The sequence below is a fragment of the Marmota marmota genome, unplaced genomic scaffold, assembly GCF_001458135.2.
Source record: "Marmota marmota marmota unplaced genomic scaffold, marMar, whole genome shotgun sequence".
Taxonomy (NCBI): Eukaryota; Metazoa; Chordata; class Mammalia; order Rodentia; family Sciuridae; genus Marmota; species Marmota marmota.
In genome coordinates, this window is record NW_026000249.1 from 10,993,476 (window position 1) to 11,019,030 (window position 25,555).

At 39.3% G+C, this 25,555-nt stretch overlaps 1 protein-coding gene across 4 annotated transcripts in view; it reads right to left on the reverse strand.

Moving 5' to 3' along the window:
- Positions 1-25,555, reverse strand: part of Smpx (small muscle protein X-linked) — a 54,727-nt gene that overhangs the window by 13,931 nt on the left and 15,241 nt on the right. For 2 of the 4 annotated variants that reach the window (XM_015488169.2, XM_048796285.1), the window contains exons 3-4: positions 25,276-25,362; positions 18,683-18,830 (exon numbers count right to left, since the gene is read on the reverse strand). In XM_015488169.2, the coding sequence (XP_015343655.1) occupies positions 18,696-18,830; positions 25,276-25,362 (222 nt within the window). In that variant the 3' untranslated portion in view covers positions 18,683-18,695. Of the gene's footprint in view, positions 1-7,420; positions 7,931-18,682; positions 18,831-25,275; positions 25,363-25,555 lie in introns of those variants that run through there. The other 2 variants (XM_048796287.1, XM_048796286.1) reach the window with 2 other exon arrangements.

A 25,555-nucleotide genomic window follows, 5' to 3' on the forward strand; every position in this document is an offset into this window, starting at 1 on the left:
CAAGCAGACCAATGGACAAGTCCTTATGGGAAGGCACTGAGGCCTCCTAATTACAGTCATCACCAGGTAGCTAGCAATGAGAGTGGGCTATCCAATCTTTTTTTTTTTTGAGAGAGAGAGAGAGAGAATTTTTTTTAATATTTATTTTTTTTTAGTTCTCGGCGGACACAACATCTTTGTATGTGGTGCTGAGGATCGAACCCGGGCCGCACGCATGCCAGGCGAGCACGCTACCGCTTGAGCCACATCCCCAGCCCCGGCTATCCAATCTTAATCAAGGCTTTAAATGACTGCAGTCCCAACTGATATCTTGACTGCCACTTCATGGGAGACCCTAGGCTATAACATACCTAAGCCATGAATTCTTGACCCACAGAGACTGTGAGATAATATTTATTGTTCAAGTTGTTAAGTTTGGAGTAATTTGTCATACTGCAATAGATAACTAGAGCTGCCTTAGGCTAAGTCCATTCCTTACATGTTTATGCCAATGAATAGATGTGATCGATAGGAATCATGAAAAGTTGGTATTTCATTTGACAGGTCAAAAACTGAATCCAAGCTGCAAGGTAAATACCTTGCAAATGCATTGGGCATTTCTAAAATGGACAGAAAAAGTGAGTAGCCAGAATCTAGAGAAGTAGCAACCTGAGAACCGATTGGTTCAGCTTTATGGGAGCAGGTCACAAAGCAGCTTTGTGGCTGACCTTGAACCAAAGCTTATAGTGCAACAGCTCAGTACCCAGCAATTTGTTCTGAGCACATTACACTAAAGCACAACCATCTTATGTTTACACACTCAGAGACTGAACTTGTTAAAAGAAACTCTAGTGAAATAGGGGCTTACTTAGTATTCCCTTTAATAAATCACTCCAAAGGATATGACTTGAGATTATCTTGAGGGAAGAGCAGCCTTGGCAGGTTTTAGAAGGAAATGAATTAGGATAGAGGTTAAAAGTTACTGAGTTCATAGTTAAACCCAAAAGATTCTTCAGAGTAATGGATATAATCTGGGAAGCAGGGAAATAGAGAGGATCTTTGTATTCAGCTATAATGGCATTGATGGTCACCTGACCTGTGAGAATGTGACTCATCATATACTGATGGATTGACACGCATCACAACACTGAGAAAGCACAGAATACTCGTGGGAACTGGCATGTCTTTAGTCCCCTTTAAGACCAATTTGGCTACTCCTTGGATTCATATGGCAGTCTGCATAATCCAGTATCTCTTTCCTGTGCTCTATCCTAAACAGAGGCTGTAGCACCAATGAGTTACCCTACATATATGTGCACATTTACACTGCATGGCTTTTCAGGAATGCTTGGCTGTTTTCTACATTTGGAGACTTTCATCCCAAAGAAAGACATTCAACCAAAAAAAAAAAAAAAAACACTTTCACAAGCAAGAAAGATTTCACTCTGGCTTGTTAAGGGAAGATGTGAGACACACCCTCTAACTCAGCCCTTCTCAGCCCAACCTGCACATCAGAATTACCTAGAAATTTTGTGAAACATTCTCATGCCTAGTTCTTTCTGTTCTTCTTTCAAAGAATTCATTGGTCAGAGGTGGCACCCAGGTAAGTCCACATGACTCTCTAGAATAGTCACTGTCAAAGACAATGTATCTAATTGCATTCAGCATTTTGCTGCTGCCTAACTCTAGGACTAAAATAATTAGAATAAAAATGAGCAATTCTCACCCTAAAGCTCAAGACTGGACAAACCAATTGTTTAGAAACTGGCTACTTCTTGTGTCATAATATTTGAGAAAAGCTATAAAACTGCCTAGCCGTGATCCTTTGGTCCTGTCTGCTCTTGGACTTGAAAAGTATACAAATTTAGAATATCTTTTGTGTTTTACTTCCACTACCTGTACATCCATAAAAGCATGCTGGAATGAAGATTATCAAACCCAGCTTTTTGTCTCAGCATATATTTGAAACTTGACAAGGCCTTCCTTAGAAATATTTTCATAAAGATTGGAAAAAATGATTTCTGCTCTTTCTTCCCATTCATTACATATAGGAATCTCTCTGTATTATTTCTTACAACTGCATGTAAATCTAAAATAATCTCAAAATAAAAAAAAGGTTAAAAGGAAAACTCAATGATAGGCTAAATTGGACCTATGGGCCCTATTTTGCCAGGCCTGGGACTATAACAGTATTAGCATATAATTAATAGAAATTAATGTTGTATTAGTGTTTGAGTTAGCTCTTTTTGTCACTGTAACCATAATGCCTGACAAGAACAATTTAAAGGAAGGAAAATTTTATATTGGCTCATGGTTTTGGGTGTTCATGGTCAACTGACTCCATAGCTCTGAGTCCAAGATGAGGCAGAACATCATGGTGGAAGGGTGTGGCAGAAAAAGGCTGCTCAGCTCATGACAGCCAGGTTTCAGGAAGAATTTTGCTCACTAGGAACAAGATATAAACCCCAAAGGCATGCCTCAAGTGACCTACTTCCTCCATCCACATCCCACCTGCCTATAGTTATTCAAATTATTAATCCTTCAAATGGTTTAATTCACTGATTAAGTTATAGTTCTCATAATCTGAGAAATTCACTTCTAAACACTCCTACATTGTCTCACACATGAGCTTTCAAGGGATACCACTTATCTAAAACATAACTGTCAGTGAGGTTAAGTGACTAGTTGGTAAGTCAATGCCATTGACAAAATTCTTTATCCTGTACATTAGGATTGTCCCTTGTAATTTGCACAACACATTTCATCCCCATGGGAGCTATCCTGTCTGCCATGTGGAGAGTCTGCCTGGGGTAATGATTAAGAAATCTGCCTAGATTTGACTATTGTCTGCCCCACTGTCTAGCTGTACAATCTTGGGCAAATTCATGTAACTGTTCTGTGCCTCCATTTTCTCATCTGTAAATTGGAGCTCCTACATGTACAAACCCATTTAAGTCTCATAAGATAAAGTGCTTTGAAAAATGTCTGACCCTTGGAAAGACTATGACAAGTATTTGTGATTATTGCCTTGTTGATATTTAGTGTGTCTGAATTTCAGCAAAGAAATCTGACCAAGTGTCTCACTGTACATTCAAACACTAGGTAAAAACTGTGGAGTGGGTGATAGCATAGTTATAGGATCTTTGAATGCCCAGATCTAAACTATCTAGATTGATGTTTGGCTCTAAGTCAATGGTTCTCAAAGTATGATACCCAAACCAACAATAGCTGCAGCCCTGGAAACTTGTTTCAAATGCAAATTCTGGGACAACCCCAGAACAACTGACTCAAACCTTTGGGGTTTAACCCAGCAATATAAGCCGAAGTCATCCCTCCAGCTGATGTTACTGCATGCAAAACTTTGAGAATCATTGCTCTAGACCTATCTAAAAGGTTTCCTTCACAGAGGCCCACAGGATGCTGTCCTTGGTGCTGCCCTGTCCCTATTCTACTCAAGATCTCAAGTTAGGGAGAAAGCTTCTTAAATTGGCAGGTCATCCATGCAGTGCCAGCCTGGAGGAACAACTACATGATTGGATGCTAGAATGTAAACCTGTAATGATCTCCATAGGTTGGAAGTGCCTGCCAAATTTTAGAGAGCTGTTTTGGTTTTTAATAAAGATAGCTTCCTTTTTTAACCTAACTCAAATTTCTTGGCATTTTTAACTTCTACATGATTGGTGAAGTTGTCAGCAGTGATCCAAGCCTCCATGTACCATGGCCCAAGTCCACACCATGGTAAATGCTGCAGAATTGCAGCAAGCAATAGAAGGTTGACCCCAACTATAGAAGCAAAGCCCTGACTACCACCTCTTGTTATTTTATAATTTGATTATCTAGTGAGAAATAGTACTGCTCAGAAGAGGAAACCATGTCTAGACTTGGGTATGAAGGGTTAGAAGTGGGGTAGTGGTGGTGAGGAGGTTCCAGAACTTGATGCAGTGGCATTTGCCACCTGTGCTGTAGTACTGGAGTATTATTAGCTGTTTTGTCTTATCTGGGCCATGAGCTCCTCTTCCTATGCACTGGGAGCCAGTGCAGCCAGGGGCTCTGAAACCAATTGGGTTGGTAGGGTGGCCCGCTTCTGGCTGTGAAAGCATGTCTATAATTATTCCATAATTGGATTGTATTTGGGTCATAATGACTTCCAGGCTGTCTCCCCTGACAGATAACAAGCAGCAAAATTTGTATATGATTCTTCAGGGAGTACAGGACACCATTTTTTTTGGCTATTGTTGATGACAGGGAGCTTTTCAGAATAGTTGACCTGTAGGGTGATGATTTAGGGGCATCTTGAAATGAAGTTTTCCCAGACATGTATTTTTTGGCAGGGGAGGATTACATGGTAGCATTTCAGCATGATTTCCAAATCCTGGTGCAAATATATATATATATATATAGTGTGTGTGTGTTGTGTTTATATGTGTATAAAGATTACACTTAAGTATGATTCTTTTAATTAGGCAGTGAGGGTTGGGGGTGGAACTCAGTGGTAGAGCACCTACTTAACATGTACAAGGACCTGGGGTCAATGACCCTCAGGATGACAAAATATTAAAAAATGAAATAAAATTAGGCAGCAGGAAAAGAGCAAATAAAAATAAAAATTGAGACAATACATTTCCTTTGGAATTTATCTATAAATAGAGATGGGTAAGTTAATCTTGGCTATCTTTCTATGTCAATGAAAAACAAATGTCTTTCTGGATAAAAGGAGAGCCATTATCTGGTCAATTCTGGCCCTGTGGAATGGGTTGTAGCTAATCCCACTCCTTGGCAACTATAGTTGCAGACTATGTAGTGATCTTATTGTATTCGTTAAAAGGGATTGCTCCCATTTTCTATAAATGAACTCAAATAAGCTGATGTCACAATTAAGCTTAAAATTAGCTTTCTCTGGAGGGAGATAATAGTATATGACACAATCATATACTATTGTGAAGCTGGAAGTCATGTAAGAATGTACTATAAATTCAATTTCTGCCCTCCTGATCTCACAGAACTGCTGGTGGGCTCAAAAAGAGAATAAACATGGAAGCACTTTGGAATTTTTAATATCAATTTCAAGGACTTGTTCATGTTATTGCTACCATAGCCCCTATGTAAAAGGTGTGATTTTATTTATTTCATAAAACTCTAAGTAAGCATCCGTTTCCTCATTGCCTGCCTCCTGATGCCCCTTTAAGCAGCCATTTCACAAAGTCTCCAGACTCTCATGTTTTCTGGCACCTGTATTTATTAGTAAATGCCTACCTGCTTACTCTTATTTCAAAATAGACATCACTTAATTATTAAATTAAGCAATGTCAGAAAGAGGGAGACAACACTCCTGAAGGGTAATAGTTGAAAATCGGATGTGGATATAGCATAAGACAGGACAGGATGTCATAGAGAAGACACCCAGGGCACTTCTGGGTGTCTTGACAAACACGGCTCTCATTTTATTTCTGGACCACATGAAAGATTACTATAAAGATAAGCTGCCTCTTTTTGGCCATCAAACCCAACTGAAATGTTCGGGAAAATGGTGTATGAGATTCACTGTTTGACTTTTCCCTGAGAGGAGGAGAATGGCAGCTTCATCCTCCAAGTATTTCTTACACTGATTCTCTTTAGAGAAAAATCAGAAATCACAAATCAGATGCATTTGATGGATAAAAATTGGGGAAAGAGGAGAAAAAATCCCTTGAAGTCTCCAAAACAAAATGAAAATGCTCAAGTGAAATGCTTATAATTCTGCTGTCTCAAAACAAGGACTTTGGAAACAAGAGCTGCTGCAGGTTTTGAAAACTGGAACTGCAATGCCTCCTCTAGGAGAAAGAGGACACCTGCAGGTCAGAAATCACCTCACTAACTGGTGCAAACTGCAGTGGCTCAATGTAGGTGGTGACTGAGAAACAGGTCTTCCTGGATGCTTGCACGTGTTTCAATGAGCTCATATTAGTCACCAATAATTAATGGATTTTAATTTTCAGTGCACTTTCTTCCCATCCCCTGCGGAAATATGCAGAGCTAATCTTTACACAGTATTTCATTTATAAACCAACCAGTTCTCAGCCTTGAAAGAAAGGGGCAGAGTGCAGAAGGCATGGGCACATTGCGGGGACACCAAAGGGGATGAACACTTTCTGGATGCTGGCTCGGCTCATACCAGCTGACACAGCTGAGTCACTTCTCTGTCTTTATGGTCCCCTCTCATGAATTGGCATTATTATTCCTATTTATATATTTAGCTCAGAGTGATCAGGAAGTAGACCAAGGTCACAGAATTATATGTAACAGCTGAAAGTGGATTGCAGGTGTGTCTCACTCTTTAGTATATCCAGTGTCTAGTGCCTGCTGTCAGGTGGGCAAAGCTGTGGCAGGAAGCCTATCCAAACCACCTCAAACAGTCTGTCGACTCCACTGTGACCACCCTACTCCCTCCTGCAGAACTCAGGTTCCAAACCCTTTTCAATTGTCAGTATCCAATGAAACAGAGACAATATTCAAAATGAAAACTGTATGCCTTCCCTAGAAAGTTAGGACATAAAACTGGGAAATAGGAGACTGGGATTTTTTTTTTAGTTGTATATAGACACAATACATTTATTTTGTTTATTTTTATGTGGTGCTGAGGATTGAACCCAGTGCCTCACACATGCTAGGCAAGTGTTCTGCCACTGAGCCCCAGCCCTAGCCCAAGAGACTGAGATTCTAGACTGGTACTAATCTTGACTCAGTTTCTATTGCTAATAGATGAGGGATTTTTAATTCTTTCTAATTGTAACATTCAATAGTTAATAATAGTAATAGCCATTATTATGCTGAGAACTTTCTACAGCCTATGTAATTCAACGTTTTTCAACCCGCCATGAAGTATGACAACTACAAATGTCTTCAAACATTCCTAATTGTCCATTGGGGGGGAGAAGAATCTAAACCCCATGAGACAGGTGAAGAAACTGAGGCACAATCATTATGTAAAAAATCAGAGACCAAGGGAATAACAAAGCCAAGACCTGAACTTATGCGTGAATTTCCTCTCCTCAGCATTTCTTTCAGTAGAATACCTATTTTCCAACATCCTATCTGGAATCATTCTTTGTTGCCTATATTCAAAGGCTGTACCTTATCATTTCATCCCTGCTTTATCCACAATGCGTTAATATCCCCTCTCATTCCTCACCCAATTAGTATGTGAATTCCTTGAGGGGCATTGTCGTTTATCACCTTTTTTTTTTCATCTTGAAATATTGGAGATTGAATCCAAAGGTACTTTACCACTGAGATATATCCCCATCCCTTTTTATTTTCTATTTTGAGACAGGATCTCAATAAATTGCTGAGGCTGGCATTGAACTTGTGATCCTCCTGCCTCTGCCTCCTGAGTAACTGAAATTACAAGTATTCACACTGCACCCGGCTCTCACATATTTTTAATGTCACCATGACTGACACGGTAGGTGCACACATACTCACTTAAAAATGAGTATATTTATTCCAGTACTTTAATCCCTCCGATTTATATACAGTTCATAGAGTTAATGTGCATTGTGAAAAAAAATGTTAATTCAGCCAAGGTAAATTCCAACTAGACCACATACAAAATTACTAGTAAATGAAAATCGAGTCTGAATAAATGGATGTTTGAACACTCAGGATTTAATAAACCTGTGTGGTAAGTTTTTAGGAACTAATTGTCTGTGAAACTAAATGGCAGCCATGATTCATGATTCCTATCATTTGTATTAAAAATTGGGGGTCAGGCAAGAGCTAGGCAGCCAAACGTGTATTACTTGTTAAGGATTCTATTGAACCGTGTCAGGGCAGGTCTTCTGGGGTGGAAGAAGTGCCATTGTCCTTCCTACAGAAGTTATCCAATGACTTTCTGGCAATAGGGAACGCTTGCTTTCCACTGTTTTTCCAGCAGTCCAGATGAATTGTTCTGAACAGCCTTTGCGCCACCTGCCTGGACGAAAGAGACTTCAATCTGTCGACTGCTTAATAGAAATTTCCCTCAGTGAGAAGCCAATTGACCAACCCTGCCTGGGACTAAACCAGCTACCACCTCGCCATCTGCATAAAGCTCTAAACCAGAGGGTGTGGAGCGATGAGTTCACCAGCAGGGAGTGGTGGCAAGGGAGTACAAGTTAAATTTGCAAGTCTTGATTTGCTCCTCGTGATTCTTTTTTCTCAAATGCCACAGCATGTGCAGGGAGTTAAAACAAGCAGCGTTGTCACGATGCAGCCAAGCCTGATTAGACAGCCTGGAATTCATTTCCCCAGTTTTCTGCGTGGGTTGCACACAGCATGAGAGGGAATAAGAGAAAAGGCTTCATGGCTCAGAGACGGCTGCACCATAAACGACAAAGACGCACCTGACAAGCCCTTGCTCATCCTGGGAGCCAAGGCAGGCTCTGCAGAGGCTTGGCAGTCTCTGCTGTGGTGGTGTTGGCACTGGGCACAACCCACACCAGCCTCAACATGACCATAGTCTCCTCTCTTCTTCCCCCTCCCTCATTTCTTTCTCTCTCTTTACCTTTCTCATAGTCTCTCTCTTTTTTTCCTGCTTTCTCTGATACAAATGGGTATTAAGCCTTTGGGTTTTTTTCAAGATTTTTAAAAAGAGAAAATTATTTGTGCTTCTTTGTGATGTTTTTCCCATTTAACTGTGAACCAGGGTAGATGCTCTAACTCACATTTGAATCCCCAATGTCTGATATACTCAGCACCTGGTGAATATTTATGCTTAATAAATGCTGACTGACTGGTTGAATGAATGAATGAATGAACAAGCAGATGATCAAATAAGCCAGTATGTGAGAGTTGTGATTCAGTATTCCTCTTTGAGGAGATGACAGTTTCTTCAGTGTCTTTAGCCTTTGCTTGCTTCACTCTGACCCAACACAGTGAAATATTTGCAAAGACTGTAACTCAAAAGGATATTTTAAAAGAATGCAGTGGGAAATAGTGATTTAAAGGGCTAGCATGGAGTATAATAGATGGTGGTGTGACCCTCACCTCTGTTACTTACAAGCTGGGTGACCTGGGTCAAGTTACATAAGCTCTCTTAGCCTCCTTTCCCCATAAAAGAAACTGGACATTATATTATATACCCCATGCAGTTAACATGAGGAGCAAATAAAATAATGTGAAGCACACAATGTGGTATAGGACATATCACAAACATATAATAAATGGTAATGCTCATGATTACAATAAAAATGATAGTGATGATTACTAATGCTTAACATAAACATTTTAAAATAGTTGGTGAGCTGCTGAGATAACCTACTGCTCTCTGATACATTTGAGATGAAAAAAATATCCTACAAAAAGTAGTTTGGATATTCCATGTACACCATATAGCATAAATATGCTTACTTTACCAATTGATAAAAATAATTGTATTTAAGATTACCTTATTTCTATGTCTCTACTGTGGAGAGAGTTTAGATGTTGGGCAGTTAACTACTCTTTTTGTTAATGTCTTAATTTCTGTAAAATGCACTGAATTGATTGCTTGGAAAAGAAAGTTTGCAGCAAGTTGCACTGACATTCAGCTCTCAAGCAGATAAAGCAGGATTACTCAGCACTACTGACATTTGGAATTAGATCATTCTTTATTTAGGGGGCTGTCCTGGGCACTGTGGGATATTAAACATCCCTGAACTCTCTCCTACTATATAACAGTAGCAGTCCACCCCTCACCCAAGGTGTGACAAACTAAACTGTCTCCAGACATTGCCAATGCCCACGAGGGACAAAATCTACATATATTCCCACACCCTGGGTTGAGAACCACTGAGTAGAAAAACATGGTCCATTAGCATTGAGAGGAGGGGATATGCTGGTCATGATTGTACTTTTACCCATGGAAATTTACATGCCAGTATACAAGGATCTGAAGATTTGGGTCCTGAATCACCTGTGCCTTCTACCATGCTTGCTGGAACAAATGTGTTTCTCTGGTCTCAAGTCTACTCTGTAAAAGTTGTCTCATCAGTTCCAGCTCCCTGCTGAAAATTCACACAGCAGCCCCTCCAGGGCTCTGTTTAGTAGAAGCCATCCAGGTGATTTCAGTGTGTTTGCCATGGAGAGGCTCTTCAATCAATGGCCACAATCAATTCAAAGGCTCCTCAAACTCACCCTCATTGAGTCCTTTACACCCAGCCAGGCTGAAATCAGAGCCTAGAACAAGAGCTTTGCCAAGCAAGAAAACAAACGAATGAAATCTTGATGCAGTTCAAAACCACTGCAGAACTCACTTTCTCCTAACCTAGTGAAGAGCAGGAAAAAAAAAAAAAAGAGCATCACAAATCAAAAGAAATGTGGCTTCACTAAAGAGTGAAAAATCTCAGCCTCAAACCATTTCCTTCAGAGAAAGTGAAGAGACCTTGTGTAATTGGGTCAAAGCTAGGAAGATGTCAAAATTGAGGACAAAACATTTCCAGCAAACCACAGAAAAGACATTTGGAGAAGCTTTTTGTTTTGTTTTGTTTGAGTTGAGTTCTATGTAAATCAATAAATCAATCTTAAGTCTTCTGCAGAGGGAAAAGGTTATGAAATCATGACAATGACTATGAGAAATAAATCTTAATAGTGAAGGCTAAAAAGCAGCATAAAAATATTCTTGTGAGAAAATGTATAGTGGAAAAAGCAAGATACAAATCTGTACAAGTGCTATGAATGATGCTTTCTCAGAAAAAAAAGTATAAAGAGAATCAGTTCCCATTTACTGAGTAATTACCCATCCCAGGTGTTGTGCTTAGATATAATTTTGCAAAAACATCTCTCTAATCTTTTGCAACTACCCTATGAGGGATGTGCCATTTTCTGTTTTGTTTGTGAAATAAAATAGATACATCAAGCTCAACATTGCAAAAGTAGAAGGAAATGAGATCAAGTCTTTATGACCCCGAATCACCATATTGTTAGCAACTTGATTATATTTCATTCCATATGTAAAATCAGAGGAAAAGACTACAAGGGGAGAGATCAAAGTGAATGTTATGCTAAATTGGTGATCTGGACAATTATGTTTTTATTTTCCAGTTCTGTTATGTTGTTCTAGTGTTTATATAGATAGATTTTTTTTAAGTTATTATGCTTACCATTTGAAAGGAATGATATTTCTATTCACAAATAAATTTAACCATAAGTTTACTGTAAGATGATAAAAGACATGTTTCCCAAATATGTAGCTGCTAATATTGATTTGGTTGGTTGGTTACGGATTTGAGATCCTTCTTTTTTTTTTAATATAAGCATTTACAACTAAGCACTTGCTTTCATTGCATCCCATAAGTTTCAGTATGTTATATTCTTATTTTTATTAGTCTCAAAGTATTTTTTAATTTCCATTGTGATTTTTTTCATTGACACATTAGTTATTCAGGAGTATGTTATTTAAGTTCTACATTCCCAAACTTCCCTCTGTTATCAATTTCTAATTTCATTCCTTTATGGTCAGAGGGCAGACTTGCATAATTTTAATCCTTGTAGATTTATTGAGACTTTTTTGGGGGGTGCAACATATAGTCTGTCCTGGACAGTGTTCCTTGTGTACTTGAAAAGGATGAGTAGTACTCTGTTCTTGTTGGATAGAGTGTTATATGTGTGTCTGTTAGGTCTGGTTGCTTTGTAGTATTGCTCAAATCTCTGTTTCCTTTTTGATCTTCTGTCTAGTTCTAGCCATTAAGGAAAATGGGATATAGAAGTCCTCAATTATTATCATTAGATTGTCAATTTCTCTGTTTATTCTGTCAATTTTTTAATTTCTATATTGGGGGGGGTCTGTTGTTAGGTGCTAAATGCACTTCTTATCGAGTATCTGGATATATCATTTTGCCTTCCTGCCAACACTCAAAATTAGCCCTTGAGTCAGTAAGAATGACAGTGATGCATAATGCTTAACATTTAAGAGTAATAAGCACCTTATGTTCTCCTCTATCAGAGATGACATCTCTCTGGATGACTGGTTGGTAAATATGTCTTATCTGGACATAAATGTTCTTTGAAAAATAAAGTTAAAGAGTTCTTGAAAATTAAATTTTCTTCTGGTTTTCCTCTTTGGAGAATATGAACCAAATTTGACATTTTCCCTAATTTTTCAGTTTCTCAAAGGAATCACTGAATTGAAATCATATTTCTGAGCCTATTACTGGTTATGGTAAAAAATGTTACTGTCAGCACTTGCCAGAGAAGCTAGTCTAGCTTTTAAGTAGTAATCTCCCTAAAATACAAGGACTTGGAAGCTCCCCATTTCTAAGAGACACCAGACTTGCTGTAGTCAAGGTGCCACTATCATCCTACAGACATGCCCTGTGTGCCATACCATGGCATCAAGAAGATAAAAATCAGAAAACCAATATGTTACAATTTGATAAGTATTACAGCATAAATAGAAGATGCTAGAGAAGTGCTGGAAGAAGGGGGCTGTTACAGACTGAATGTTTGTGTTCCTGCAGACTACTTTGTCGAAGCCCTAATCCCCAATGTAGAGTATTAGAAGGAGTAAGGCTTTGAGGATGTAATTAGATTTAGGTCAAGAGGATGAGGCCCCCATGAAGAGATTAGTTCCCTTGTAAGAAGAGAAAGAGATCTCAGAGCATCCTTCTTCTACCATGTGAGGACACAGAGAGAAGTTAGCTGTTTACAAACCAGGAAAAAGGCGTTTGCCAGAATGTGACCATGCTGGCACCCTTGTCTGGGATTTTCAACCTCAAGAACTATGAGAAACAAATGTTGTTCAGCCACCCAATCTATGGCATTTTGTAATAGCAGCCAAAGAACCCTAAAATAAGGGCACCCCAACCCCAACAGGGAATATGATTCTTTTCCAACCTACAAAATTCAGAATCAAAGCTGGTTAGCTGATATAGAATATAGGATACAGATTAGGTTGAGATTATGGGACTATGTATGGGTCCAAGGGAGTGGCAGATCATTTCAACTTACTTGTGTGTGCTACTGTACAGCCATGTTTCTTGAAGTATGATCTAAGACTTATGGGTTGATCTCAAAATACTGCAAAGATTCAGGTGCTTCCCTCAGTTCTTAATGACAAATTGGGATCAATTCCATAGGTTTTCATTTTTATACATGACCAAAAACTAAGTGAATTAATAAGAGTCATTAAAAGCTTGAATTTGGGGAATCACCTGAAGTATGTGTTGATGGATGAATGGATCATGAATATGTGATGCATATGCAATGGAATATTAGCCATAAAAACAATGAAATCACATCATTTGTGGCAAAAGGAATTGTAATGGAGGACTTTATTCTTAGCAAAATAATCTAGGAGCAGAAAAAAAATACCACATGTTCTCACTCACATGTGGAATCTAAAAACGTTGACTTCATAGAAGTACAGAGTAGAATAGTGGTCACTAGAGACTAGGAAAGGGAAAGGAGGATGGAGAAAGGTTGGATAACAGGTGTCAAAGTGCAGTTATATGGGAATAATGGGTTCTGATGTTCTACTGCACAGTGGAGTGACTACATTCACAACAATTTCTTATACCCTATAAAGAACTAGGAGTTTGAAGCTTTCCAAAACAAAGAAATGATAAATGTTTAAGGAGAAGAAATTGCTAAATACCCTGATTTGATCATTACACATTGTATACACATATCTAAATTACCACACTGTACCTTAAATTGTACAATTATGCCAATTTTAAAACTCCAAACCACAAAATTGTTTTGCATTTCTCTGAGACCTTGGTTTAGTATTTATGTATACTAGTTTAATTATGTATGAAGTCTGCCTCCCACACAACATGTGGTCATGCCACCATGCCCAACACTGAAGAGATGCCCTGTAACTTCAGAATGACAATTTCTCTCAAGAGCTTCACCAGTCGCAGAGCTTCTGATTGCTGCTATCTTGGTGTTAACTAGCATTATTGGAGAACTATTCTTAGGATTTACCTTTGTTAATCATTTCTTTTTCTTGTAATTGCTGCATTATTACCACTTTAATATTTATATTGTTCCTTTCCAATTCTTTGTTATCACTGAGCGCTTTTACCACTGGAAAAAGAGGAGAGACAGTATAGGCAAATTGTAGGGTATTGGCCAGGTGCAGTGGCATACTCCTGTAATCTCAGCAGCTCAGGATGCTCTGAGACAAGAGGATCATGAGTTCAAAGCTAGCCTCAGCAAAAATGAGGCACTAAGCAACTCAGTGAGACTGCCTCTAAATAAAAATACAAAATAGGGCTGGGGATATGGCTTAGTGGTTGAGTGCCCATGAGTTCGTTCTGTGGTATCACCTCCCCCACAAAAAATTATAAAGTCTTATTTTTGTCTGCCCCAAAATTTTAACAAGTATTGCCCCAGATAAACTGTTGAGTCTCACCAAGCTACCTTATTAATGGTGGCCTGAAATTTCCATATGTCCAGAGGCTATCTCTGAGCCTGTTTTAAACCATTCTCTTCCTTCTACCTTGAAATTGTCCCTGACTCCAAATCATCACAAATTCCTCCTCTCATAAGTCTTTACTGCGTAACTTGTTAGTGGATCAGAAACAGCTGTGAGATATCTTCAAACACAGAACCGCTGTCTAATTCTTGAATTCTCTCTCTTGGGAAGTAGTTTGACTTTCCATCAAGACTTAGGTATCCTGAGATCAGGGACCAAGTTTTGTATCTATACATCTTAGTACGAAATGAAGAAAGTGCCCAAGGTATAGAAGCATTACAAGGGTTATTTACAAAGCACCTGTGGTCTAATCTCAGGGTTGTGAGGCAGCAGAAATGGACAGAGTCTGTTTGGACACCAGCCCTGAGCTGGTTCCCCAGACCTGTGTCGATGAAGCCTGTTGTGGCATCTGCTGTAGCTATGAGCAAATGAGCTAACAGGACTTATGGGATTTTTGCTAATGCAGCAAATAAGCAGGAGTGTACTTGTTTTTCAGACTTTGCTGCTGGTCCTGCCTCTGCATCTGGCTCTTGAACTTACTTTCGTTTGCTTGCTTGCTTGCTTGCTTGCAGTACCAGGAAATGAACCTAGAGTACTCTATCATTGAGCTATATCCTTAGCCCTTTTAAAATAATTTTTTTGAGACAGGGTCTCACTGAGTTGCTGAGGCTGGCCTCAAAATTGTGATCCTACTTCCTCTGCCTCCCATGTAACTGGGATGCCAGGTGTGTGCCAGCCACCACACCCAGCTCTTGGACTCTTGTGAATCACCATCTGACCACCTGAAATCACAGCCAGTAGAACTGCAAGAATCTATGGTTGAACACCCTGCCTTCCCTGCCCTATGCCACTTCCAGCCTGGTTTGGGGCCCCATTTGGGACACTCATATGTCCCTTGCTATATGCTGTCTCATTCTTTTTTATTTTTTTTTTAGTTTTCGGCGGACACAACATCTTTGTTTGTATGTGGTACTGAGGATCGAACCCGGGCCACACGTATGCCAGGCGAGCATGCTACCGCTTGAGCCACATCCCCAGCCCCAATGCTGTCTCTTTCTTACCTGGTCTGATTCCTGACTGGGTCCAGGTCCTAAGTCCTTTTTCACAAGCTATGATTCCCCATCCCTAATGGGCCTTTATTGGCCTTTCTGGTTCTTGTACTGTAATGTTTTTAGTCAATTTCCATGAACAATCTGGCCATAAAATAAAGCAGGGAACACATCTAAAATCCTGCTTAAAAGGAGACACTGATCTTGACTGGAAGGATATGCTGCTCTGCCTTATATGTCTAAAGATTGTATTAATTATAATGTGGACTTTGATTCTTGAGTCTCATGGTTTTTGGTGTTTGTCAGTATGAACACATTAGACTTACTCTGTCTTCAAACCAATGATCTGTTTGATCAAATAATTGGACAATACAGAGTGAGGGTGAGTGACAACAAAATGGTGGCCCAAGAAGGAGGAAATCAATCTAACCAGTGAGGAGTTAAGTAATGTCTATTCCAGCGTAGCTATTGCTCATGAGTTCATTAAATCAATGAATGTTACGAACTGTTCTCCCTCTGTGACCATAGACCTGTAACCACTGAAATCACAGGTTTGCAGAACAGATGAGTTAGAAGCTTCTACAAGAAATAAAGATCATTTCTTAGCTTAAAACAATGTCTGTACTCATTTGGAATTCAGATCAATTAATCTGACAACTTAGATGTTCACATTCCCGTGAGATTAAGTATAAATAGGTTTCTCAGAGAGGTTTCACATTAGAATTGTTCATGGGGATGTTACAGTTTGGATCTGAAATGTCCCTCAATGGCTCATGTGTTGAAGACTTGCTTCCCAGTTAGTGGCACTACTGAGAGGTGGTGGAAATTTTCGAAGATGGGGACTAGTTGGAGGAAGTAGGTTATGGGAGTAGGAGGTGCCTTTGAAAGGGATATTTTGCACCTCCCTTTCTCAGCCCCTTTGTCTTGTTTTCTTTTTGCTTTCTGGCTGCCAGAGATAAGCAGTTTTGTTCCACCACGCCCTTCCATCATGAATGTTTGCCTCACCACACACCCAAAGCAATGGGGCCAAACAACCATAGATTAAACCTCTAAAACCAGGAGTTTTAATAAATAAATCTTTCCTCCCTTTAAGTTCATTTTCCCAGGTACTTTTTCACAGTGACAAAAAGCTAACACAAGGGAGAAGAAACATTAAAGTCTTCTCTGAGAAAATGAAGTGACAAAAATGTGTACTGGGTACTCTGCTACCTTTTCAATATTTTACTGAGTTGATTTTGTTCTCTGTTTACTGTAACCAAACATCCAAGGCTACTGAATCAACTGCTGCTATGTACCAATGCAAGGTCCTCTCTGAGCTCATTTTTAACAGCCCTTCCTTGAATCTTCAAAGCCAAATTCTTTTGAAACGGGAACTAGGGTTAAATTTAGGTCAACATGGATTTCACAAAAGCAAATCCTTTAAAGTTTGCATTAAAAATTCATATGTCTAACTAGACAACCTTGTTCGGCTGATGATAATATTACAAAAAGTTAATTTCCCATCTCTAGGCTTTCTCACAAGGAAGTTCTGTAGCTTCATTCCAAATGGATTGGAAGATTTCATCTCAGTTTCACAACACAAGCAGGACTGAGTATGCTTATCATCAGTTTGCTCCATTCTGTCATAAATAATATCAAGTGCATGCAGCTACATGTCAGGTCAGTTCCCGTTCATGTCATTTTGTCCCCATCGAGGTTCCTGGGATTCATTTCTATGGGCATGGATTCCTCTGTTTTTTATTCTTACTCTTTTTTTTTTTTTTTACCATAACTGAACTACAAACCTTAAATNTTTTTTTTTTTTTTTTACATAACTGAACTACAAACCTTAAATACTGTTTTTTTTTTTTTAGTTTGACTCAAAATGGCTATTCTTTTTCTCTAGACTACAAAGATATCTTTTTTGCAGAAGTAGCAAATATCCTAGTAAATCCATGCACATATGACACAAATAACATGGCCACAACCTATTGGATTGTCTCACAGAACATTCAGTTCTTCATTCTGTCTAGAGGAAAAGATATATCAGGGCCTCATCTGCCCTACTGCTTGCCTCTGCCTTCTAGAAGGTCAGAAAATTTCACCCCAACACCAACAGGGAGTGTGTAATCCATCTGAAAGGTGTGATGGGAAGAAGGGGTTGAAGCAGTATAACAAGTAGGTGATAGCATGAACTTTGAGGTCAGAAACCCTTTTTAGGATGTATGATAGATGGAGAACATCAGCTTCTCTAAGACTCATCTCAAGAATTAGGACAATAGTTGGTTATCATGAGGCTTATCAGAAACAATAGATATAGTGCTTTTCACAAAGTATCTGGCACATGGTAAGTGATTAATAAGTGCTTCTAGTGTTCAGCACATTGTAGATGATAAATATTGATTGAATAATTGGGCACGTGGACAAATGAATGAATGACCATTCAGTGAGATAAAAGCCTGTTTTAAGTTCCCAGTATAGATTCCTCTCCTGTAGATGTCTGCTTAAGAAATGGAATAGATTGTGCATGGTTGGGTTTAGTAATGTTAGATAAAGGTACATTTGCTCTCCTCAAGTCTTTTGGAAAAAGAGCAATGATTTGGGTCAATTCTACAATCCTCCTGGTGGCAAGAATTTCTATACCAGTTGACAGGAGCCTGCTTTACAGATAGAGGGTGGGCTGCGCCCCTACCAGGGGGTCATTGTTGAACAGATAAATTGAATTGCCTTATTGGGGGTAGCATGTATAGTTTTAAACCTACACTTGCTCCATCCACAGGAGTTACTACAAGGTACTATCTGCCTTCCACATACCTGGGTTAATTCTCGTCGAGCCCTAAACTCCTATTCTGTGCCCCTTCACACTTCCAGACCTGTTCATCTCCTTGCTCCTTGGATCTTCTAGCTAAAGGAATAGCCCACTGCTCTTTGTGGTATGTGAGTGGGGAAACTGCAGCATGTGGATGAAAGAGGACTCCCTGGATCCCAAGACCAAAAGCTCCTTAAATCTATTCCCCAAGCATTTTTCCTCTCCTCACCCTTCCCCAACCCAGAAGGGTGACCAGAAAGGAGCTGGCAGACAAACATCCTCAATTTCTGACTAATTGTAGAATAAGATGAGCCCCAAAGCTTGGCTTTACCAGAAAAATGCACCATAGACATACTAGTCTAAATTGAAGGCTCCTGGTACTTAATAAAATTCCAGGCTTCTTCTGTGCCATTTTATAGTGGTGTTTTTGAGACAAACTAGTTTTTAACTCACCTTTTTCTGCCAACTACTGTTCAGCTTTGGGGACATATTTCAGTTCACTTTTAATATTCTGGATCTCCGATAGGTTGACCGCAGGTCCTGGAAGTTTCTTAGCTCCCGGAATTGGCTTCTTCTCCTCATCTGAGGTGGGAGGAGCTCCCTGAAGGAAAATGAGAAGATATTCAACTCCCTAGAAAAGATATTTGATCCTTCTCTGGCTCATGGACATAAACCAGGAAAAAAAATAAAGCAAGAATGTCAGATTGTGATTCTAGCAGAGTTACTTTCTCTTGCATTGTTAAGACAGCCTCAGTTCCAATAAGATCTAGAGTTTAGTAAAATAAATCTGGAAGAACAAAATAAGTAACTTTAGTGTATGGCTGGCTCTAATGATGACATAGTTCAGGAATTTTCAAGGTTTTATTTGAGGTGCTGTGGCTGCCAGTCTTTGGTCCCACGACATCTTTGAAAAGTATAAACAAAAGGACATAAGGGAAACCACTTTGAATAAGGATAGGGTGTGAGGGGCCAATAGAGGAGACCCAGCCTTCTCCTCCTGCTTTGAAAGTATTTTAAATTTCCTATCATGATCTGTTGTTATGTTTTTGTTGCAGCTTTAGGGCAATATCTACATCCTGTCCTTTTTATGGCTCTTCCAATGCCCAGTTACAGATACGCACAAGCATACTTGATGATTGCTGATTAATTCATTAATCTTAAGAATGTACCATAGCGACAAATCCACACCTCTATGTACATATACCCAACACACATACAACAGTGACTATAAGATAATAAGATCAGCTGCTGTGTATGGCTCCAACTCATTACTACAGAAGAAAGTTGCTTCTTAGTACATTCTTTCTATTTGCTACAGGTGGGGGAACACAGTCTCCAAGGGCCTGGGAAGAAGCTATTTAAGAGAACATTTGATCACCTTGGCAGCCTTGAGAACATGCCTCCTATCAGTTTACTGCAGGGAGGGTACTCGAATGACAGTCCCAGCTGCTTCGCCCTGAAATCCATCCATCACCAGCTGAGGTCACGCTTCCACGGCTGCTTGTAACCAATGACTGAGTGTGACAGGAATCCTAAGGCAGGTCTATTCCTGAGAGACACATGACACTTCAACAGAGCAGCTCTGGCTGGAGAATTGACCTTAGAGCAGCCCGGAAGTCTGAACTGCTTCCGCAGATCCACCCCCCTCCATCCTTCTCACCTTCCCCTGCAGTGTGGTCTGACTGGTGCTCTGACAGCCTCCTGCCACTCCCTCCCACTTTTCCTTACAAGTAGTTTCCTCAATAAATATTTTGCACATCTAATCCCATCCTTGAGCCTGCTTCTTGGAGGACACAAACTAACATGGTCTCAAATGTGAGACTGGCAGAATTCCACTTTGGGGGCCAATACCTGGGTGAATTAATACAATTCCAAGGGGAAAAGAATAAGAAACTGAATGTCGGCCTTCTGTGAAGTCCTAGGCCCTCCAGCCTAACTTGGCAGCCCTGTCATTGGGATGATGCTGATGCCATGTGTTAGTCCCTGCCAGCTCCTATGCCTAGTTCTCAGATTGGTTAGAACTTGAAGAACATTTTCAAGCTTCTCCAAACCCTGACAAATTACTTGGAAGACATTTCTTTTATAGACACATTTTTAAATTGCTTATTAGAGGGAATGAGTAGACACATAAAATATTGAGGTGATGTTCTTCTACTAAGGACTAATGGCTTTTCCTATAGTCATTTTCTCTGAATCTGGTATAGTACTGATGAAATGGCTAACATGTCACCCACATGAAATGATAAAGTAAGTCAATGTAGACTATACCTGCTGTAAATATCTGGAAGATACCGTTTCTGCAGGTCAATGTACAGAGCCATAGGATTGGCTGCTTTTCCTTACACACACACACATTCATCATTTATAAATGTAGATATAGAAGCAGTAATTAAAGCTGTAAAACATCTACTTAGATGACTAGGTATTCCAAAATGTTCTTTGTTGGGCTTCCAGGAGGGACTTTTTAACAAGAATATAAAGTATTGCTTTTTTTTAATATGTGTAGCAGTGAAATGAAAAATGTTTCCTCACTTATAAATGTTCCCATGGTTGTTAGGTGGGTAGATCTTAATAAAGAAGCCTGAAGGAGAAAAATGTTTCCAATTCCTTCTGTTAAGTTCCCCAGTAAGTCATATCTTTGTAACATCAAAATGTGCTCCATTGGCACATTTAACACATTATATCTATCTCTGAACTTATGTGTCAATGTACAAAGATTTATGTGAATATATGCAGATGAATAATGGTAATATTTCATAGTGGGCATCTTCTTTTCAAGTTATTAAAACCTCAGTGCACTGTGTTTTTGTTTTTTTTTTTAATCAAGGTAAGACTTTTAGTATTTGATTTGGAGAGGTGAGATATAATGGAAAATTATATTTAATAATTTGACATTATGATATTGACTCAGGAAGGGGGTTAATAGTGGTGCATTTTTTTAAAACTGAATCTTCTCTCATCTTTTAAAAACTTAATGAAATACAATTCTATTTCTTCCACGAATTTGTTGTTATAAGGATTACAGTAAATTAAAGCATGAACAAGCTGAGTTCCAGATGGCCTCATTTGGCTAATTAAGTACATTCTTTTTGTTTCTTTTTCATAAATAGATATTTGAACTGAGAAGGGACATGGAGGACATTCTTTGGTTCAGATGAAGAAAGGATGGGAGAAGCCTTATAGACCACAGACACATTCCCAGTTTTAGGAATGACTGTTGGGAAGGAAAATGCTTGTTTTGGAAGTCACAGAGTATTTGTAAAGGTTAGCAAAACAGTGAAGCATTTTCCAGCTCACTTGCTTTCATATTCCTCTTTGCTACCAGATACTTTACTGAGTTCTCCCCCGAGCTCTCCTATGTGGGGTGACAGTCTACTGTTCACTCATGCCCAAGCACTGAAGACTTAACAATAACAGCAAACACTACTAGCTGTTCTAAGTTACACATACTTGCTCATTGAACCCTCACACCAGCCCTATAAATCTGGCACTACTCTTACCTTACTCACAAGACTTAAGCACAGGAGAGCTGAGAAACTTGCTTAAGGTCACACAGCTAAGAAGTAGCTGAACCAGAATTAAATAATATCTTCACATTTTGAAGAGACCTGATGGAAAGGGAAATATTTAACAGAAAATCCCAACATGCTACTTTGTGGCTTGATGACATTTTGATCAAAAGAGAGATTTGTGGGGGCTGGGGATGTGGCTGAAGCGGTAATGCGCTTGCCTGGCATGCGTGGGATGCTGGGTTTGATCCTCAGCACCACATAAAAATAAAATAAAGATGTTGTGTCCACCGAAAAGTGAAAAGTACATATTAAAAAAAATTCTCTCTCTTGGTGGAGGCTTGTCAATACCTTTCCAATCACTTTAAGCCAGCAGCTGCTTGTCATGCAAAAGACCAGGCCTGCCTATGAGGATTTGACTATGAGGTTCCTGTGCCAGGCAAATGCCAATGACTGACAGGCCAAGCACACATAGGGTGCACTCTACCTGGGGAAGCAAAGCAAAGGGCTTGCCAGAGGCCACAGGTGGACCAGAGATAACCAGTGTTCACAGGCTTGTGAGGCTGCCAAAGATTCATTGGATTTCTGCTGGGGTGCATCTTCTTCTTCACATCTGAGAGGGTATCAGGATCAAAAACTCTTCTGAGTTTACATGGAGAGCCTACTGACTGTGACAGAGATATTATGTTAAGATCCCCATGTTATACCAAAATTCTCTTAAGGCAAGGCTAAGCAATGAGTCCCAAATCTATGGAAGTAAGCAATTCTGTTTCCAAACTTAGATAGTAGTATTAAATATGAATGTGGAAATTATTTTGACTTCAGATTCTATTTTCCCAAACTATGCCACAAATGGCAACTGGGACTTACCACACAGAATCCTACTTAACCTACCTTGTACCCAAGCCAAATTGCCCAACCACTCCCCTTAAAATATTGTTTCTGTAAAAAACTAATTCTGTGAGCCAGGCCAGAGCTTGAAGCAGGAGAGCCCACTCCTCTGGAAAACCCACCAGTCCTCACAGTTCATTCCTGCTTGTGTGATAAGGGAGCTCCCCAGCTCTACTTTCCTCTTGCCCACTGAGCCCTGTGAAGAAGTGTGGCACCATTGAAGAAATACTCCTGGGGTCTCTGGATCTCTGTGGATACCTTACTTACTCTATCATGTAAAGAATATTAGTTGGCTACTTGTATATGTGGCTGGTTATAAAGTATATATTAATAAACTAGACTGTATCCATTCTTGATTATTTTAGAATGTGCTGGAAACCTCATATTGGGGGCAAAGCAAGAGTGAGAGCAAAGTGCTTCCCTAGCCCCCTCAGTGATACACTTGTGTGGAAGAAAGTACCAGTTGTACAGAGAAGAATCAAGGACCATCTGTACCACAGAGAAGAAGTAAGACGGAGCCTCCAAAGCAACTGTTACATCAGTCAATTTAATGAGAAAGAAGGTCAAGCTACCTTCTGATTAATTGCCACCATAGTGACAGAAACAGCTTAAGAGGAAACATGAGAAGAAAATCTAATGACAACAGGCATAGGAAAAATTCCACTGCCTTCCATTTTACCTTCCCATGGCTCTTTCTCACAACATGCAAAACAGCAAGTCCAGGGGTCTCTCATGAACAACCAATAAAAAAAAAAAAAGAGAGAAAAAAAAAAAGAAAATTGGACAATTAGATCAACTGATGAATAATCATTTATCAGATACCTACTAGACTATGCCATATCCATTATATCACAGATTATTTTATCACAGCAACACTCTGAAGAATGGAGGAGATACAATTTGAGGCTCACTCTCAAGTACTAGACTCAGATCCTGGATGGAGAATTCATGAGTTAACTGGAAGGCAAGTTAGAGAACTAGAACTTAGGGTTATATAACCATTGAAAAGCAGGGTAGAGGGCTAGGGTTATGGCTAAACGGTAGTGCACTTGCCTGGTGTGCATGAGGCACTGGGTTCAAGTCTCAGCACCACATATAAATAGATAAATAAAGGTCAATTCACAAATATTTTTTAAAAAAAGAAAAAGAAAAGAAAAGCAAGGTAGGGTCAGGTCTTTTAAACTTGCATATTCAACAATTTTATTCATCAAAGGTAACTTAGTAGCTGAAATTCCAGAACTTGATGACATCACTTAAATAGTTCATTTCTTTCTCTCAAGAATTATCTATTGATGGGAGGCTGGAACCACTGACCCAGGACCACATCAAGAATAGTCACAGGGCTGGGGTTGTAGCTCAGTGGTTGAGCACTTGCCTTGCACATGTGAGGCACTGGCTTTGATCTTCAGCACCACATAAAATAAATAAATAAATAAATAAGTATATTGTGTCCATGTACAACTAAAAATATATTTTAAAAAAAGAATAGTCACAGGAGGGATGGGGTCGTGGCTCAGTGATAGAGCACTTGCCTAGCACATGTGAGGCACTGAATTCTATCCTTAGTACCACATTAATAAAATAAAATAAAGTTTAGGGGCTGGGGTTGTAACTCAGTCATAGAGTGCTTGCCTAGCATGTGTGAGGCACTGGATTCGAGTCTCAGCACCACATATAAGCAAATAAATAAATAATCCATCAATAACTAATAAAAATTTTAAAAATAAAGTTTAAAAAATAGTCACAGGAGAAAAGATTAGATACAGGATAAAATCTTGTTAGTAACCATAATATGGTGATAGATGTTGTTGGGGGGAAATACCAAAAATGTCACTGAAAAAGTAAAAAAGCCTTTTTACTTTTATCACAAGATAAAATACAGTTTTGTGTGCATTTTGGCTTTATTTAATTCCATTTTTCTTGTCTTGTGCTAATAAAATGCTTCAAAATCTTAATTTTTACCTCAGAATCAGATCTTCCTTCCAGGTTTCAGCAGAAAAGTCACATGTGAATAAAAAAACAAAAACTTCTGAAAACTCTTTGCTACTTATTGCATAATGTAAGCCTTCATTTTAGCAAACCAGGTACTTGAATTTGGGGAAGAAAAATTAGAGGGAGAAAAAAAAGTAGAAATGGAGTTTTGATAGACTCCTTTGCAAAGTTGTCTTCAAAGGAAATATCCAGAGATCATGGTGATTGTTCAAATCCACAAGTGATTCAATGTGCATACTTCCAGAACTCCAATTTGTATTCAGCACACATCAGAAGCTGTCTTAAATACATCCTATTCAGATTGATAAAGGTTTCCAAGTGAAACCTAGCTAACAAATTACTAGTAACTATCACTAAACTAAAAGCAACTGAGAGGCTGTGTCCTCCCTGACACACATAAAATCAATGAACAACAGGAAGCTCAGTATCCTCAAGAAACTGTGCCAGGGACTTGGTTGAAGAAATGAGAGGGACAGAGTTTCCTAGCTGAATAACCAAGACAACTACATAAATCTGCATATTATATATTGATTCCCTGATGCACATTTATTTCCCCTCCCTTGTCCTGCTGCCCCACCTGGCCTCTGCTCTCCTTCAGGGAGGATTTTGGAGGAGACAGACCTTGCTAAGCTCTACTAGCTAAGTTTTCCTCACCTCCTCGGTTTCAGGAGTACATTCTTTTCTTCTGGGGGGTTGCCCAGCTCCTGGCCGAAAGGCTCCCATTGGAATATTGATATTTGCCTAAAAGAGAAAATGGTGTAGATTTAGCTCGAGAAATGTATGAAATTGCAATGATACTCTGAGACAGCAATCATTGGAGAAAAAATGTGTCTGAAAAGTACATCTTCAAAGCTTTTTATCTCAGGAAAATTGCTGTAATGACAGCACAAAATATGCAAAGGAAAATTTGACTTCCATTTGTTACAGATTTCTG